Raw genomic sequence first — 19070 nt, 5'->3', positions numbered from 1 at the left:
ATAACAAAGGAATACTCCCTCTCTATCTTGCAGGGCATTTATTCGCTTGTCTTAGGTGGTTTTCCCACGAATTCATTTAAAGGTCAAAGCTATTAAGCAATATTCGTCACCTTTCAGAAAACAATATTCCAATATGATATTTGTATCTCATGAGCTTATTCATTTTAAAATAAAAGACATGCTTAAAGTTTTTGTCAGAAGAATTTGCTTAAAGAAATGTTCTTTTACATTGGCTTAGTTGATTCCTTAAGCACTGCAATTCGATTTTTACAAAGCTGTCAGCGCTTTGGAAAACGTTATTTGAACCCCGCCAGCCATAAAACGCTGTCTTCTTCCAAAGTGGGTGGCCACTGGCTACTGGCCACTGGACAGGGAAGCGAGGAGTGGGAGCCTTCTAATAGGCAGACACTCCAGACACTCGGCCTTCTTAAGCACTTAGTGCACATTAAGTGCCAGGGATTTGGATTGTTTGCTGCCCAGTCGTTTGGACTCATGCCCAATCCACGGCAGACCCCATTCAGCATCGCAGAGCCCCGCTTTCTTCCTGTGCTGCTCCTTGGTCTGCTTCAGAGTTAACTGACACTTACACTTGCACTTCTGTGAAATCAAATGCATTCGCCTTGGGCTTGGACTTGGATTTCCTTTATGTTCGAGCGACTATCCATTTTCAAGGGGCCGGAGAAACGTTTTTCCAGTTAACGGACATTGAATGATTGGCATTCAACGAGTAGCACTTTTCGAGTGGGTGGGACCCCAATGATTTAGTCCAAGACCTAAATTAAAAGATATACAAGATCGAAAAACAATGCAATCGGCTTTAAAGTTTCTATATTAAAATGCAGATCTGCAAGCCCATTTGAACACAACGTATTTATTAACAAATCCCACTCCTCGCAGACTTCTGCCTCCACTCTAGCACTTGTACATCAATCGAATTTTGGTCCAATCCCCTTCAGAAGGTCCCCGCACCTGACCCATTTCCCTTTCCACAGCCTTGCCACCGATTAGGGCCCGAATGGTTGGCTTTGCGGGATCCTTGGCGAAGGCGTTCTTCGAATAGTGCATAACGCTCTCGTAGTCGTACGGGACATTGAAGGTGGTCGTCTGATCCATGGCTATGAACTGCGACCAGTACTTGCGCGGGATGTTGTCGTAGTCGATTTGCACGTACTCATCGCGATCGGGACGACTCTGCTCGTGGAACAGGCCCAGCAGGTGAAGGGTTTCGTGTTGAATCACAGCCGGCATGGTGAGGCATCTCTCGTTAAGGACAACTTCGTGCGGGCCAAAGGACAAGGGTTGATAGCCCACCCGAGTGCCGCACATGTTGGGCGACTTCTTGAAGGACACGTATCGCTTGCCTGCGGGAGGAGATCCTTCGATCTCCTCGAACTGCACGCAGGTTTGCTCGCCGAAACTCGCCATTGCTGTCCGCACATTGGCCACCTCCTGTTCACTGTAGTCCGTTGATATGCGGTAGAATATCTTGTTGCCAGGCCAGCGCTGGAGCGGAGAAGTCAACGCATTGCGGGTCTTGGCCTCCGCCTGCTCGTCATCCACATGGATCTCGTTGTAGTAGTTCTCGTAGGACTCGATTCCCTCGGACGCCACCAGAATGGGTCCAAGAATCGCCGCCAGAAGCAGAAGCCCAACAGTTTGGAGGAACATTTCTTTAGCTGTGACCAAACCTCAAATGCTAACTCGCTTTTATAGTCGTTAATTAAAATAGTTATCAGTTTTATTTCTGTCTCGAAAATATTCTTCAAAATAAGGCTTTACATACACACGGATAACTCAAGTACAGGCAAAAAAAATGTTTCCTAGCACGAACCTAACGCACAGTGCAACATAAATTTTAACTTTCTACCCTCTGAAATGATTTAGTCTTCTTTTCAACATTTCGATCGAAACAAAAATGTACATAATCCAATTAAAAAAAGTTTTGAACATTTTCTTGCACAGTGTAGTTACCAAACACAAGTGCAGATTAAAGCTCCATAACCCACCTCCTTTTTTCATGAAGCCAAACTCCACTTGCGTTGCAAAGTGGCATTTGCAGTGCTTAGCATAGATACAATAATTATACGTTTGCATACGCCTAATGAATGCACATCGAACTGCATTTCAGAACACATTGGTGGCTAGAAACACGAACGTTACTGCTGATTCCTTGGCCAAGTTAATAGCCACCCACTACCACTTTTGACTACCCTTTAAAATGTGTGTACTCTGCTGTTCTAGAGCTAAAGTGGCGAAATTCGATTACCTAATAACTTATAATTTGAAAGTGCATTTGGATGCATAATTTGCTAATATGCCAATTGTGATTTAATGACTTCAGTGAATGTATAACCAAATACCTATTAGCCAATTATACAAAACATTAATATATCTCAACATGTTTTCACCTTTTGCAACATTGATTTTTCTAGACACCAGTGTATTTTGCCAGGCAATCCGATGCGCTGCAACTAAAACTCCTCCGATAAGCTGAGTCTATGCAAGTGCATAAAACAAAATATTCCTGCGATTAGAATGAGCTGATATTACACATTTGCATACGTTGATATCATACATTAAGGTTTTGCATTAGGGTTCTTTAAGTCGGGGCTATGTTGCTTGGGAGTTAGTATGTGAAGTATAGTTCCAGGTATAAACCAATAGTTGATTATTGTTGTTAATTACACTTTGTATATTTCCAAAACTTCGTTTTCTCGTTTATAAACAAACGCATCACTAAGTCGTGAGTTGTGTGTGGTGGTCGGTAATTTTTTTTTTGTTTTTTGTTTTTTTAGGTATTCTGGTTTTTGGATTTTCCGTGGCTTGGGCGCGATTGCTGCAGCGTTGAGGAGTCGGCTTTGTGCCAGATAATTAAAGTTAAGCTGACCAATCACGCCCAGGCTTTTGGTAATATAGTACAAGTACATACAATATTCTATTAATGATAAGTCATACAAAATGTAGTAGCAAGAACACATAATTAAAAAGAAAGTTTCAACACATTTCGCAAGCAAAATTCAAAGACCGCAAATCATCTCTTCTAGAACTTTTCTTCGCGTTGCTTCGGTTGTCTGCCTGTTATTCTTTTGTTGGCTTCTGTTTTGTTATCGTTGTCAGTTGTAGTTTTCGTCCTGATCCGTCGATTCAGGCACTTCGCTTGCTAACATCACAAATCAGTTTCCAGTCGTTAGTAACGATCTCGTCCATTTTTCACGCTTTTCATCATTCAGCATAGTTTCAAACTCTCTCTCCATCTTTAATTATACAGTAAATAGACGGTAGTCATAGTAGTAGTAGATATTATTTAATGGATGGCGGGCGGGCAGGCTGTTGATCGATAGCTCCATCTAGTGATCAATTGAGTGATTGAGTGGATTGAGTGCTTGACTTGCGTCCAGTCCTCGTCCCGATCCTCGTCTCTAGTGCAGCTCGATGAACTCGTACAGAGTGGCTGGTACGCTTCCCTCGTAGCGAATGTCATGCTTCTTGATCGTCCTTGCGGCCAAACACGTCAGCGTTGTGTACTTCATTGGGTCGATGATCTTATGCATGGGCGTGGGGGCCAGCAGACTTTCAAACGTCTCGCCAGCATAGTTTTTGGTGTCCTATTTAGGAGAGGAGAATCACATTAGTAAGGTCAACGGAACTGCCCTCGATACCATACTCACCAAATGCGCTCCGCCCTCGAGCAGGATGTGCGACAGGGGCTCCACATAGGGCTGCATGGTAGCCAAATGGAGTGGGGTGTTGCCCGCTTCGTCGATGGCATTGGGATCAGCACCCACCTCCAGCAAGGCTTTCGCCAGCGTCACCGAGGGGAACTGACATGAGGGATAGCGGCCGGCCAGCGTGCCCTCCCGATAGCAGGCGTAGTGCAAGGCGGTGCGATCGAACCTTACGCGCACCTTCAAGCGATTCAGACGGTACAGCGCTCCCATCACCTGGCGACGCATCTCTGGGTTCAGAGCGTCTGTGTCCAGCAGAGAGCTCAGCAGACAGCCTATGTGAATCGCACTTATCATGGTGCGACTCAGGGCATTGGGATCGTGATTACAATCGTGCTGATGAGCCGAAAGCAGCGTCGTCGAGGAGGAGGAAGATGCGGATGAGGAAGCCGAACAGGATGGCGATTTGTCAGCTGCTGGCAGCTGCTTCTGCGGTTGCTGCTGGTCCTTCTGCTGTTCCAGCGTGAAGGCCTGCCCGCGCTCAACCTCTTTGACCGCCTTGTAGAAGATCGTCAGCATGCCGTCCGCCTCAATCGGCGGCACCACTCGACCTCTCGGCAGCAGGCGACCCGCCTCAACCAGCATAAAGCTGAACAGCTCGGCGAAGGACAGCAGCGAGGACTGCGTCATCGGGCTGAGTGGCTGTAGAATCTTCTGCTGCATGGTGAGCGCATAGGACCACAGTTCGATGCAGCGATCGAAGCGTCCAGCGTCCGCATAGTGAGCGCCCCTGAAACGATAAAAAGTTGATTAGATAAAGCAAATAGAAAATACAAAGCTCTTAACTCACCTAAATCGAATGTAGTAGCTGGTGTCCGGATGAGTGGGTCCGAGAATGCGCTGCCTGATGACCAGAGCCTGCATTCGCATCTCATCAGGATCCAAAACCATCTCCTCCAGCTCCTCCACGCTGGTCACCTCGCGAACCATCTCATAGGCCGGCACCGGTTCCTGCACCTTCTTCTCCAGCGGTGGCTCCACGGCACGCTCCTCGAGCGCTCGACGCCACAGGTTTAGTGCCGCTGCCATGTCTCGCTTCCGGTCCACGTACGTGGCACCGAGCAGTTCCAGTGCGTGAATCCTCGACTCCCTGCTCACACAGGGCAAAGTGATCAGGTGCTCGACGATGGGCATGTGACCGGTGACACTGGCCGCCAGCAGCGGAGTCATTCCGTAGTAGTCCACGTCCATGGTGGCGCCGTGCTTGAGCAGCAGCTGGAGGATCTGCAGCGAGCCCGACTCGGCGCAGTCGTGCAGTGCCGTGTTGCCCTTCACACTGCAGCGGTTCACGTCGGCGTTCAGGGAGAGCAGATACTGGGCGATGCGGAAGTGACCCTTGTAGCAGGCGATCATCAAGCAGGTGTGGCCGTGACGGTTCGCCACCTCAAAATCTGCGGAATTAAACAAACAATTAGCACATATCAAATGTCAAAACCAACCGAACCAGTTCCAGTTATTATTTTTAGGAGACCTTTATATTTAAAAAGTTGTACATTCACAAAACTAGATTTGTGTGGTTAATTGTATTAAGATTTTAGATTTAATTTGGACAAGTAATAGCTGGAAGATAGGTGGCCCTTTCTTAGTAAACAGGTGTTAGGGAAATCGTTTCCAAACACTCCTTTACTATTCAAACAAGGTGGTTACCTGCTCCATGGTGCACCAGGTATTTGACGATCTCGTAATGTCCATCGAAGCAGGCGGCTCGCAGCGGTGTGGAATTCGTCCTGGTCGTACTGTTCACATTCGCCCCCCGGCGGACCAGCATCTTCACGATGCCCAGGTGGCCGGCAGCCGCTGCGCACCACAGCGGTGGGGCATCCTCGATGGGCTCCCCGTCGAAGCTGACCGATCCCACCTGCTCCACGTTGGCCCGACACTTTGTCAAGAGGTATTCTACAATGTCGTAGTGTCCATTGCGGCAGGAGATGACCAGCGGGGTGGCTCCGTTCACTTTCGCCGAGATCAGGCTGCCCACTTCGCCGGAGCTTTTGTTGTAAAGGGTGGCCTAAAAAGATAGGAATGCGGAGCATATTTAGTAAGATGTTTGAAGATTTTGGTTTTTATCAGTCAATCAACATATCCAACTAAAGCAGTGTGTCGATTTGTACTGCGAACTTGTCAGCAGATATTATAATGCATTGCACATTATCTTGGATTACATTTCACATAGTAAACTTCACTATTTAGTAGTAATACGCAATGCCGACCATATCAATGCAGTTCTTAGATTAGCTTTTATATTATTTTCCCTCTGAAAGTTACGAAATCACGCAAAAATTCCAATTAGATAATATTCGCATTTAATCAATAAAGGCGATAGTAATTATAGCTGCTTTCAAACAAATTGATGACGTACAGAACAAAGCGAATCGCCGAGAGCGTGAAAAAACGTAGACCACCTGAGCATTGGATAGCACAAATGGGTGGGCAAATCGGAAAGATATAGCCAGAAATCGGCTGGGGAATAAGGTAAATGTAAACCTCACGGCTGCTGATGATTTGTATTGTGTAGCGGCCGCATTGCGTCCCATGCCAATTTGAAATTGAAATTCATTTATGTCAAACGTGTTTCGTTTTTGCTTTATAGTATGCTAATTATGTTGTTTGCCAGCGCGTGCAAAATATGTGGACTGGGGGCAGGGGCGGAGGGGAGGGGAGCGGTGGGTGGGAGGCGGTGGGGTGGTCGGTCGCCAGATTGGCTAGGTAGAATATATTAAAGCACAAAGAAATCAATTAATTCTATTAATATCTATTGAAACAATAAATATTCCACAATCCTACCAAGCAAAAACCAGAAATAATATTACATATATAAAGTTTGTAACCTTTATTTTTAAGGAAGCAAAACGCATTTAGTGAGAGCCTTGGCTTTACCTCATCAATCCGTCGAGACAATAGTATTTTCCACCTATCAAACTCAATTTTAGTTTTCCTTCATACGTCGGTGTCACCTAAATACCCCCAAAAAACACCTCACCAGTCTGCTCAGAACCAGAAGCTATATAAGCACAAAGCGGGAAAGCCAAGTTAAGAGATGCTGACGAAAAAGAAAATTGGGAGGGATTTGAAGGGGGGGCATTGAAAGACCTTGTGAATGCCGCACGGCTCTTAGCTACAGTCCAACCTAGAAAGTGCGACGTTGTCAGGGATTCGAAAACAGAATAGAAATAACATCACGTATTTATTTTAAAACGCATTTGCATGAAGCAGCTGTAAGACTCTAATATGGCTAGTATTGAAATTGCCAAGTCCCTTTATTTATAAATATATAATAATTCTAAGTAATATTGCCTGTTTATTCGATTGATTTCTTCGCTCTGATTTGGCATACTCTTACCAAATACTTCTCTCAATTTCTCAAGCAATTTGGGTCAGAAGGAAATCGCTTCCTACTTTTTGCAAAGAGAATTAGTGCCGATATTATTGGTATCGTCACCAGACAGCGAAATTCTTTGTTTTGGCCCCCCTAAGACCCCCCAAACCCCCAAAATCCCCTCCACCCCGCCCGGCAATCAACGCCTCGTGCGCGTGACAAGCAAAATAGAAAAAAATAGAAAAAACATTAAGGCAAATATAAGAACAAGAACCAGAGAAAGCAATGAAAGCAGAGAAAATACGAATTAAGAAACATTTTTGGCACGACTATTAGGCGGAAAACGTATTTCAAAACAAAGATTATTGGACAGCATTGGCGGCACAACAAGTGCAAGTGCGCCTGCGAATCGAACAATGCGAATGCAAATTACGCATTAATTTTGCATTTAATTCGGTGCGAAAGCAAAAGCTGAATTATATTTATGTTACAGCGTCATCGTCGATTCCATTTAAATGTTATTGGCTACTGAACTTTTTGCTTTCGCACCCGCGGCAAAAGTTGATCATCAGCCAGCAGCTGTTTGCCTCCCTTCCGCCTTTTGATCAATTATGATTGCGACTGTGACAGCCGTGAATCAGCATTGTGTCTGAGTGATATGGGATCCCAAAGTGGGGTAATATCGGAGGAACATGGTGGTCTTTCATCATTCGCACAGCAACATCAAGTTGTTCGATCTAATCTATATAAGTTATTACTTCGGCTAGCTCAGAAAACAAGGGTCTTATAAGTCAGTTGTTCTCACTCTTCATATAACCACATGTTAGAAAGATACATACGAACATTTCAAACTAAATAAAGCTTCCGTTTCAGTTTCTGATGAACTTGGCAAATAAGTGATTCTTAAACTCCGAAGAACGCAGTAATCATGGTTAACCCAGGATGGCACCTTGAAACTGACTTTATTCAGCCCAGAGTCAGACAAATTACTCACGCTGTTGTATCACCGATTTTTCTTCTACCCTTTCGCTGTCTATATCTTCCTTTGGGCCATTATTCAACCTGGTTGGTCAGGTCGGAAGCCGAAAAAGCTTTAAACGAAATGAAAAGTCGATCTGACAATGGTAAAAGGGGCAGTCCGTGTGGCACAAAAAGCCAACGACACGTGAATCGTGGCCGGTGGGCGGTCCGCGGGGGGGAGGCGTGGCAATTGGGCGGTTCGCAGGGGAAAGGGAGGCGTGGCAGGTGGTCAGGTGGTCAGGTGGCGGGTTACGGAGGTACGGAAAATCAATCAATCGAGCCCAGGTCGCTCCACATTATGCTATAATAGAAGCGACCCCGCCGATATGGCCTCCAAAAAAAAGAAGAAACAAAACCCAATCAAGAAATTGATCTAAATTATGGGAAACTCTTCACTTGCTAAATGCCTTATTGCGTTTATGTAATTATGCTAAGTGATAGAATAACTAGTGACAGTGGGAATGCCCATATTCCCAGGCGGATTGTCGACTGAGAAAAAGTACACATGTAAACATTGTTCAACAGCCTTTTCCAAATTTGAATATGCACTTCTGGGTTCAGAATTAGCAACAATCAACAACAAGAGGCGACTACTGCCATGAATATTTATCGACCGATAAAATGTCTAATTCAACAGCACACAATTTGCCTTGCAATAAAGAACCATTAAATCCCCGGTCTCTGTTGACATACATAAGTATATTAATCCGAGACTATCCAATATGCAGTCAGGCAATAATCTAATACTAATATTTACTTTAGCCCTAACCCAGAAGCCACTTGACGATTTTGACACATGCGTGTAGTGTATTTCCCATCTTAACTGCTTTACAGTGTGCCTGCCATAGTTTAAAACCACAGAATAAGCATTGGCTGTTCTTTTAAGAGATTCTTGTTTGTTTTTCCGCTTAATTGCGTTCATTTGCCGAGAGTCAAAGGAAATTCCCGAGAACCGAAAACCGAAAAGTTCCCCCGCAGAGAAGATGAATGAATTGCCAGACAAATATGCTGAAAGTCCGAATGCAGCGGGTCGAGTTAATTTATGTTTTGATATGCATATAATTTACCTCGCGCCAGAAAGGAAAAACAAACTCGAACACGAGAAATTTCACTTCCACAAATTGTGGAAATAAATATCTTTTTAATTTGCCGTCTGCTTCCTGCGCTTGTACGGCAAATTGGGGAAATGTTCAACGGCGATTTCCCAAGGTAATCTGCTGTTTTTCGAGCATTTCACATGTTTGTTCTCGGACTCAAAACGAGAGTGGAAACACCTTGAGCCCCCGTTTACCGCTATGCGCAAATGTCAAGCGAAAAACGGCCTAACACCGCTATTAAATTAAGCCAACAGCACGAACAACCAGCGAAAACAACAACAAATTGTTCGTTTCCGTGTAACAAACAACAAACAACTTTCCATTGTTGTTGCCAAGCCAGTGTGTAGTGTGTAGTTTGTAGCTTGTAGTTTTCAGCTGGCTTGTGTGAATTGTTAGTTGTTAGTTGTTGGTTGGTCGTCGTTTCGCTGTGCGATCAATTTTCAGCTTTGACCGTTCGCCATATCGCCATATATCTCCATATCCCAATAAAATCCCCCCTCCCCGCCCCCTTGGAACCGCGCACGCATAATTTATTATAATTTTGACATTGAACGAGTTCAATGTCGACGCTATATGCAAGTAGACAGTCGGACAGCCCGAGCCTCAAGTTCAGCCGACTTCAGACTTGGTCATCACACTCCAATATAATTCAATTTGGGATGCCGTTCGACCGATCGACCATTCAACTGGAAACTGCTTTGAAATTCGGCACTCAGTATTCGGTGGTCGGTGATCAATGTTTGGTATTTGGGGCTTTGGGGCTCTGGGGACCGGCATTCAAATCAGTGAAGCCGCGTCTGACTCAAATTTGTTTGGCTTAATCGTTAGCTTAGCCGCGACTGCGCAGCCGGCTCAAGGGTGACAAAAGCCAAAGTTTTTGAGCCATAAATGCAAAGTGAGCCAAAATGACCAGTAGCCGAAAAAGCTGCACAAACAGAAGCACATTCGAAAAAAGGCATTTAAACAACGCAGGAGTAACAATATACACTTTCCTGTTTAATTTAAGAAATTGAAAGTAATCAACTATTAAACTTTCCTTTCACAGTAGTAGCTTATAATGATAACGCTTGAATTCTTAATTGTTAGCATTCCTAAGTAGCTTGTGATTTCTTTCAGTGCTGATATCGGACTGCGCAGCCGCAGCTTCAGCTCATTTGCATGGGACTTTGAGGTCAACGGTGCTTTTAACGGAGCATCTGCGGGGTGAGAGGTGGGAGGTGGGGAAGCAAAAGTGGCTCACTGAAAGGGTTCACATTGGAGCAGAGCAGAGCAGAGCTGCGCTGGCAGTGTCAGGGTCAAGGTCGTCTGAATGGTGATTGGAGCCGTGTGTTTGGAGCAAGTGGAAAAATACTAATGCGTTTAATGAGGCGTGGAAACTTTGGGGCAGAGTCTTTATCAGTGGACACACGCTCCCATATCGATGGCATTACTTTTGTTTGGCTTCTGCTTGAGGATGGAGATAGGATTCACGAGGGAGCTCCTCTTTCGCTTGGCAAACAGAAACACAGAGGCACAGATAGCAGATAGCAGATGCGATTGAATTCAAAAGATAAGCACACATGTAGGCACTTATAAACACTGAACAAACGCTTCCTCGTCTTTTCTGCTGGCGCTCTCAGTTTTATGATTACATTCCATAAGCGCTCTTTTATTGAAGCCCACACGGAATCGCACTTTCCTCCATTTAGCTGCTTTAGTTAATCGTGCGATGAACTTGACAGCCTGGATCGCAGAAAACACAGTGTAGCAAATAAAATAGCAAATAGCGAATAGCAAGTACAAGTGAAATTACTTTGATGGGGGTCGAGGTGTCGATACCCCCTACTGATTTATAGGCACCATAAAGCATATAAACACCGTATAAAACGGAACAACATGCACATATTTGAGGTACGAAGTAAATACCCAACTACTTAACTAATAAGGGGTTTTATTGCTCACATTTCCATTAGCTTGAGGTCTAAAAAAAAAAGTGTATTAATAACTTTGCAGGGTGGTGGCGCATATATTATTACTTTTTATAATTTGCTTGAATAAATCATGGGACTAACTGATAGATCTCAAAACAACGCCGCCCACCTCCCCTTTGTCTTTCGATCTCATTGTGGAGGTTTGTTGGCGTCGTTGGTAGTTGAGATGGGCGATAAATGTGCACTGAGCGAAATAATAATACTAACAATAATGGGCTACGTTTCTAGGCTGTTCAATTCACAGTCATGGTCAATTACGCGGGTTGTTAAACCTCAAATCCGGATGTCACCTTCAAGAAAATAACATTGCTTTTTGAATGATTATTTGCATTTACTCTCTGTTTCGTCGCTTTGCGCTGCCAAATATTTGCTTGGCCAAAAGAGGTCAGCGAATTTTTACGACTCTCGAAGTGGCGGTGTCTTATAACTGAATGAAAATAACTGAATGCCTTCGAGTGGAACACTGCTCTGAATTTGGTTTTTACTGTTTCACTGTTCTAACAGATCAAGTTGAGTGGCTTATTTACTCGAGCAATTGCCAGGCTTCTGTTATGAATACATTAGCCATAAAGTAGTGCTCGTATTTACATATTTACTTGGTTATTAATTGAACAAAACGAACCGCTATGATGCAACAGCTGTTCGAAGTCAGTTGTGCGAGTATATAAGAAATCATTTCGAGCCAGCCAAATGTGTAGCTTAATTAAGAAGTTCTACTCGAGTATTTGGCAACTTGTTTTAGTTTTAGCACTTCCTAATGCCAGGCCAAGTCTCACTCTACTTGGCGATTGCATAACGGCCAAAAGCTCGCCAAAAGTTGCAAAACCATTCTTACTGTTCGAATATGGCCAAAACGGGTGCAAAACTGAGTTTCTTGATTGCCAAACCATCTGCGGAGGCATTCTGTTGATTCTGTTGACGTTCTGTTGGCGTTTCTCCCAGTGCAGAGACCAAAAACCAAAACAAAAGGCCTGGAATTGAATTCAAGAGCAGCGAGAACACAGCGCTCCACGATAAAGCCAATGAACGCTATCATCAAGCAGAACACACACACACACACACAGAACACGCACCGAGTTCAAACTGGGGTTTTGTACGAGTATCTACTGTGTACTATGTACTATGTACTTATTCGGCTCTTCGGCTTCAATTGTGTTGTTATCTTTGTTGCTGCTAATTGCCCTTCCTTGTTTATTTGTTGTACAGATGGTTTAGTATATAGACATATATTGCAGACATAGGCAAACATATGTGTATTGGCTGCTATTAAGCGTCGCCTTGTAGAATTCCAAATAAATACAGTTCCTTTATCGGCAATGCTCGTAAACTTTAGTTTCCATAAACGTGTGTAATAATGCAACAAAAGATTTAAGAATAGAATCATGATGTATAGAAATTACCAGCTTCAGAGAAGAATTAGGATTATAAAAGTACAACTTTGGGAAATGTTTCTTCTCTGCGGAAAATGATTTTGTAGTCCCACAACAGGCAGCAGGCTAGCCGCGTAATTTTTCTGAGTGCACCTGCTTATGTACTGAATGCTGCGTGTAGATACGTACATATGTATATGTACATATTCTCGTACTAGCACAGACCAGAGACCAATGGCCACAATACCAGCGGATGACAAAGAGCACATCTACGTCCACATCCACATCCACAGCCACATCCACAGCCATATCCACATTCACAGAGAATCGGAGTCAAAGCAAACCAGCAAGGTTGGCTCTGACCTTACACACACCATTGAGAGCTAATAATCAAGAAGCAGTTGAGCGGCAGGCGAGTAGAAGACTGAAATTGAAAAGAAGCAGGTCCCCCCAGCTCAGCTCAGCTCCAAAGCTCCAACTCCGCGCAGCCCCTAAACAAATCGAACCAAACTTAAACTAAAAACTAAAAAAAAGGCAGACAGCATTTTCGCATTTTGAGGTTACGCCAACAAACCTCAAACGAGCAACTCAAATTGCACAGCACAAGAATCAACCTCAACCCCAAAACGAGCAAAAGAAACAGCTGTTGACCAACTCAAAATTCGCTTTTTTTAGTCTTTTGGTTTTTTTGTTTTTTTTGGTTTTTGCATAGAGCCAGAGTATAAAAAACGAAAAGCGAACAGAGGAAAACCAATAACAAAGTGAACATCGAATTATCTTAAATGTTGTGCCTTGGCAAAGGCAAATGTTTTGAAAACGCTCAGAAAACGCTGCCTGATTGAAGTGTTTCTGCGAGAAAACGTTTTCTTGATTTCGAATGGACTTGTCGAGCCGTGTTTGCATGTAATTAAAAACATCACGCAGCAACAACTACTACAAATTAATGAGACATAAGTGAGAATAATTAATCAGCATTCGTTAATTGCTTATCGTTACAAGGTTAATCAATAATGACCAATTTGAGACGACATGAATGCGTAGTGTGCTCGAGAAATAGATAGACAAGAGCATTCCGTTTCTCAAATTAGTTATTGTTTTTTAAAAACAGGCAACTATGATTCTTTAAACATGAATCTTCTATGCATGTTCTGTGATATGAGATGAGTATATAGTATGTAAATTCATTAGCTTAAGAGCCAGAAAACGATTCAAGATCACTGAACCCTAGTGTTTCTAAGCCGAGCAGTACTTCGTTTAATTCAAACCAGTTTCAGTAGGAATTAGTCATTGAACCTTAGATCCGTTCTCGATTAAAAACTGGCCCAAAGGTTAGAGTTTGCGAGCTCGTTGAAAGGCACTCTTGCTGTGCTATAAACTCATTTGAATGCCTTCAAACCGGACTGATACTGATACCTTCAATTCATTTAGACATGTTTATGTAATTTATAGAGTAGTAGAACTGGCACGTGTCTGAAAAGCTTATGTAAAACGTACGGTTCTAGTTACTTTGTAGCACTCATAACTACAGTTTCGCAGGGGAAGCCAGTATTTTGAAAATACTTACGAATCTTCTACGATAGATCTTTTGATATGGTTTTTAAGCTCTTCAACAACGGTGATCTACAGTTTCTAAGAAGTTTCGCAGAGTTATCTGTAGATCTACGGAGCTGGTCTAGTTTCCCTATCCATCAACCGCCTTCAACCTCATCAATCATTCGATCTGGCCCCATATCACGTACAAGTAGGGGGAAGGGGGGAAGACCCAACGAAGTGGGGAAAAGCAGAGAAACAGAGTCAAAGAGGAGGAAGGTGAAGTGGAAACCGAGAAGAGAAGCAGAACCAAGAAATATTTTGTTGTGTGTACTCAACTTTAAGTGGCACTTCAACTTCGTGTACGGCGTCCAACTCTTCGCTGAGGTGTTTTTTTATGTTGTTATTTTTGTTGTTGTATTTTTGCCGTAAGCAGGGGAGTTGTTGGGGCGGCGAGGGGGGTGCCTTCTTATTTTTGGAACAAACATAAACAACGGCGAGCAAGAAAAACCAGTTCCACGGGGCGAAGGCTAGAACATGTTGCACGTCGTACCGCCAAGCAGGTTGCCTTTGCCTCGACAGCCTCACAGCACCACAGCCCCACAGTTCCACAGCTCCACAGATCCACAGCTCCACGGCTCCATAGGCTCATAGCGTCTCCCCCATTCGCATTTGGAGCATTGAGTGCAGCAGCCCATACAGAAAAAGCTATTTTGGGGCACACTCTTCGTCGTATATGTATGTATGTATGTATGCATTATGTATTTATATCGCACCGTATTTATTTATTCCATTTACAGGGGACAGCGCACACACTCGTCCTCAATTCCACAATTCCTCAATTCGGCCAGAGTCCGAAAACGAAACTCACACCCCTGAATGACATATTTCCAGGGTCGAGCCCCGTCGGTCAGGAAGTTTGATGGGAACAACAACAATGACCGAAAGCGAACAGGAATATCCAGATCGCGATGCACTGAGCAAATAAGGGTGCGCTAGGCTTTGGGTATGTGAAAAAATAAAGCTCATAGAAGTAACACTTCCATAAAGATCGGAATGCAGCTATTTAAGCCATATGTAAATATGGCATTGTGCTTAAAACATTATAGTTCTACAACTGCCAGTTAAAAGGGATTTGATGGATTTGGAACTTTGCTCTTGCTGTAAATGCTTCTTTTATCCCTTATAAAATGTAATATTACTCCTGGTTTCGCCCAGTGTGGAGGGCCGAGCCTTCTGAAGCGGAGTGATTGAACGCTTTCAAGGATATTTGTCAACACAGCAGCTGGAAAGCAGCAGGAAGCCGAAAAAAACAAAGCCAGTCGTATGGCTCTTTGTTCCACCGGCGATCAACATAATAATGATTTCAATAAGCAAAGTGCGTTCGTTGGTGGGCGTTGCTGGGGGCACAGAGCCACCGGGAGCGAGAGAGAGAGGGGCATATGGGCGGAGAAAGAGACGGGGCGAACTGCTTCGGCAGGTGACAATCGCGGAAGTAAAACGCCGCCGCTGACGACGTGATTTCAGCTGTTAAAATTCGCCGTCGTTATTAACGTGTTCATCGTCATCAGCAGCAGCAGAAGTGGCGGCAGCAGAAGTGACAGTAGCAGAAGTGGCAGTAGCAACGTGGCCCAAAGACAAAAACAACACTCACTCGCATGAAATGGTTAAAAATACTTGCTACGCATTTGGAGCACTCATCAACACAAAAACAACACCAATATGTAATAACAAACAAACGACGAGTGTCTGAGCCGATAAGATAAGGCGGCCAAAGGAAATGAATCAAGCGCGGGGAAAATGGAAAAGCAAAGAGATTGAACAACCAAGCAAAGGTTCTGTAGATTAATTCTATTATTAACAAAAACATACTCTACATGCGCTTCACAGAGTTTATTATATTTATATTGCCACCTAAACTTTGGCCTTTCCAGATGTTTTTTTTTTTGAAACAATTCCCTGATAAGAAGACTCTTTTAGAATTGTGATCTACATAATTTGGGCATCTAATTCTTGTGCTCTATGCAAATTAAATTGCTCTATTATTCAGCCAAGCCAACAAGGACAGGAAACACCACTCAAATAAATTGCAAAATCTTTGTATATATTGCAAGTGCTGGCAGTTAATTTATGCGACCTTCGAGTAACCAATTCAATTGTCGTGTTAACAAGAAGTGGCCTAATTGCTGCGACTCGAAATGCAGCTCATTACAATGTTGGGGAAAATCTTTCGCCAAAGTGAGTAGTTATTCCAGCTGATTTGCATTTCCCTCGCCCGAACCAATTTCCATGTCACGTATTTGCGTATGCGCATCTAATTTCCCGAGCTGCCAGGCCCAAGTACATACATATGTACATCCATATACATACATACAGTACATAGATGCAAAATATGGCTGTGCTAAGCTTAGAATCAAACTGCTCGCCCGTACTAAATAATAAACACCCACGAGCCGCAGTGCAAAACAATGCAAAAGTGGGGCCAAGCGGGGCTCCAATGCAACAGCGCCAATTGCAGCCAGTCTCTGTGGCTGCGACTGCGGCAGTTGCAGTGGCGTTGCTAAGTGCACGGGTTTCCACTGCATTGGCTTCTGCACCGCCACCGCCCCCTCCGTCCCTCCCCCGCCACTGCACGGTGTGGGCCAATGTCAAGCTGCCCCTCCGGACGGAATGGATGGCGCACATGGATGGCAGGCCAGGTTAGGAGAGGCACAGCCCAAGCCGGAGCCCAAGAACTTTGGTTATGCAAAGCGTGTGTTCGTAAGTCTTGCATCGCTAGCAAAAGTTTCGGATCCAATACGCCCACCAACATATGTATTTGTTATTGTCTTGCGCCAGGGCGGGGCATCTGGCTAGATACTAGCTAACTAACTAAGTGTAGTCATTGCAATGCTCTACAAGAAGGAATTTAAGAAATATGTAGGTATCTTTTGCATTCTAAACTGTTGAAATACAATACAATAAAATAATTAAATAAAAATCGAATTCCGAAAAATATCACCTATTCTTAATACACTTGAGTTTGAAAGCCATTATATGGTCTTTCAGAATACTAATACCACGCCATCCACTTAAGATTGTCAAAGAAATCTGATCAAATCAATCTTTCATAATAGTTTGAATAGTTTGACTTCTTGCTGTTCCACAAATGCAATAGTTCTTAAGAGCTCAAGCTTGCCAAATAAACGGAAGTAAAGTAATGCAAAGATTTGACTTTTTCATAATTTGGCTACTTTCTAGCCAGACTCGAATGGGCGCCCAACAACACCGCTGGAACACATGCGCGTGTACGGCTTAGCGGAGAGCGCTGTGTGTGTGCGTGTGCCGCGATAGTGTGTGCGCGTGTGTGTGTGCGAGCGAGAGAATTTTATTGATTAGTCACAAGGCTAAATAAGCTGCCGAGTTTACCGAGCAGCTGAGATTTCTAACAACAATCACAATAAGAACTTCGCAACTTTCCAATTGGATGGCCCAGGTGTGGCGAAGAAATGGCCAATTGGATGGTGAAATTGCCAAATCCCAATTCCCAATTCCCAATTCGCGATGCAGACGATTTGTTCAAAACTCACCTTCAATTGCGCCAAATTGTTGTCCCTCGCTGCGTTGAAAACAATGAATTTGTAATCCATTTTTGTGATTCAGTTATTTGGCATAAATGCCACAGCAACCAGCTCGTTGAAAATTATAGATTTTCCTTATTGTTTGGCGGCGAAAGATGTAATTTTTGTGTTGCTTTTGCTTTGCTTCTTTCTTCGCCTTCGTCAAGAGAAAGAGAGGGCTAGAGCGAGCGAGCGAAAGAGAGCGGTGAGATTCTTGAGGATGCTGTTGCTGTTGCTGCTGCCTTTTTTCCCTAGCAATTTATTTTGATGTGTGGTCGATTTTCTGCACAAAAGAACTTTCCAACCGAGCGAATATATGCATGTACATATGTATATAAATATATATATGTGTAACGATTGCGATTGCGTTTTTGCCCGTGCTTTTTATTGCTTCCGTGTCTTCCTGGCAATCGAATTGCATACAAACATACCAAACATACATATATCTTTTTGCGCACTTTGCATTCGTCTTTCGCCTTTCGTCTTTCGTGTCTCCTTTTCTTTTTCTTTTACTTTTTCTGTTTCGGTATCAGGAAGACGAAAATCTCATTTCCCTACTCCGATTCGCTGGCGATTTTCAATTGTAGCTCTCTAAAAACGGTTACTAGAGCATCAAACGGCGCACTTTTCCGATTCGTTGCGATTCCACATAATATTCAGCACAAATCCAAATCCCTTCCCGAGTTTTTCGAAAGCTCGTCCGACAGCCAGGAAAGCAGATCGATTGTGTTGCTCTGAAATCGCTCGCGAGGAGTCGCGCTGTTTTGAACCGTCCCGCCCGCGAATGGAAAATAAAATGCCTTTTTTCAGCTGTGGCTCGTCAATTTTTTCCGTTTTCTTTCGCGTTAGCCAATTGGCTTACGTAGCGCAGAGGCGGTCACACTTGCCCCTTTGGTGGTATTTTTATTTTGAGTGGCCATCCCGCGTTCTACACTTGTCGGGAGTTGCCAGTCTGTTTTCTGCACATGCGCACTCGATTATTATTATCGATTGATATCGAGAACACATGTGTTGACAACGGTATGGCAGCTCTCGGCATCTGCATAAACTAGGCTGGCAGCTCACAACGTAAGTACCGCAGCAATCAGCATTGAACAGTAACTGACACAAGATCACTGCCACAAAACCCGGATACTTGAATTTGAATTTTCATTTTCTTTATTTTACTTTGGTTTATTTATTGAATTAATTCCATACAATTTCATATGCATTTTGTATTTGTTTTCATTAAATCATAAACAGTTACATTGTTTTACATTGTACATTTGATTATGTTTTACTTAATTGGTATTATTACTTTAGTTCATATTTGTATATATTTGTTTGTATATGTCATATGGTTATGTTTATTATGCATACGTGTGTGCTTGTTCCAACAGAAAATTCCAAACAAAATGAAAACAATTGGTTATCGATTAGTTATATTTAAACGGATTATTCTTG

The 19070-nt window shown here is 43.5% G+C and overlaps 2 protein-coding genes across 2 annotated transcripts; both read right to left on the bottom strand.

The window, feature by feature from the left end:
* Positions 1–912: 912 nt before the first annotated feature.
* On the bottom strand, positions 913–1668 carry LOC122621873 (low choriolytic enzyme). The gene has a single exon (XM_043799881.1). The coding sequence runs from the start codon at positions 1666–1668 to the stop codon at positions 913–915; it is 756 nt and encodes a 251-aa protein (XP_043655816.1).
* Positions 1669–2668: 1000 nt separating this feature from the next.
* Positions 2669–18458, bottom strand: LOC122618976 (protein fem-1 homolog CG6966). Its single transcript, XM_043795579.1, has 5 exons — positions 17598–18458; positions 5373–5733; positions 4516–5116; positions 3669–4455; positions 2669–3605 (listed from the first exon to the last, which is right to left on the bottom strand). The coding sequence occupies exons 1-5, from the start codon at positions 17655–17657 to the stop codon at positions 3420–3422; spliced, it is 1995 nt and encodes a 664-aa protein (XP_043651514.1). The 5' UTR covers positions 17658–18458; the 3' UTR covers positions 2669–3419.
* Positions 18459–19070: the final 612 nt, after the last annotated feature.

The sequence above is a fragment of the Drosophila teissieri genome, chromosome 3R, assembly GCF_016746235.2.
Source record: "Drosophila teissieri strain GT53w chromosome 3R, Prin_Dtei_1.1, whole genome shotgun sequence".
NCBI lineage: Eukaryota > Metazoa > Arthropoda > Insecta > Diptera > Drosophilidae > Drosophila > Drosophila teissieri.
Note: the sequence above shows the minus strand (reverse complement) of the source record. Positions and strands in the feature narration are given on the sequence as shown.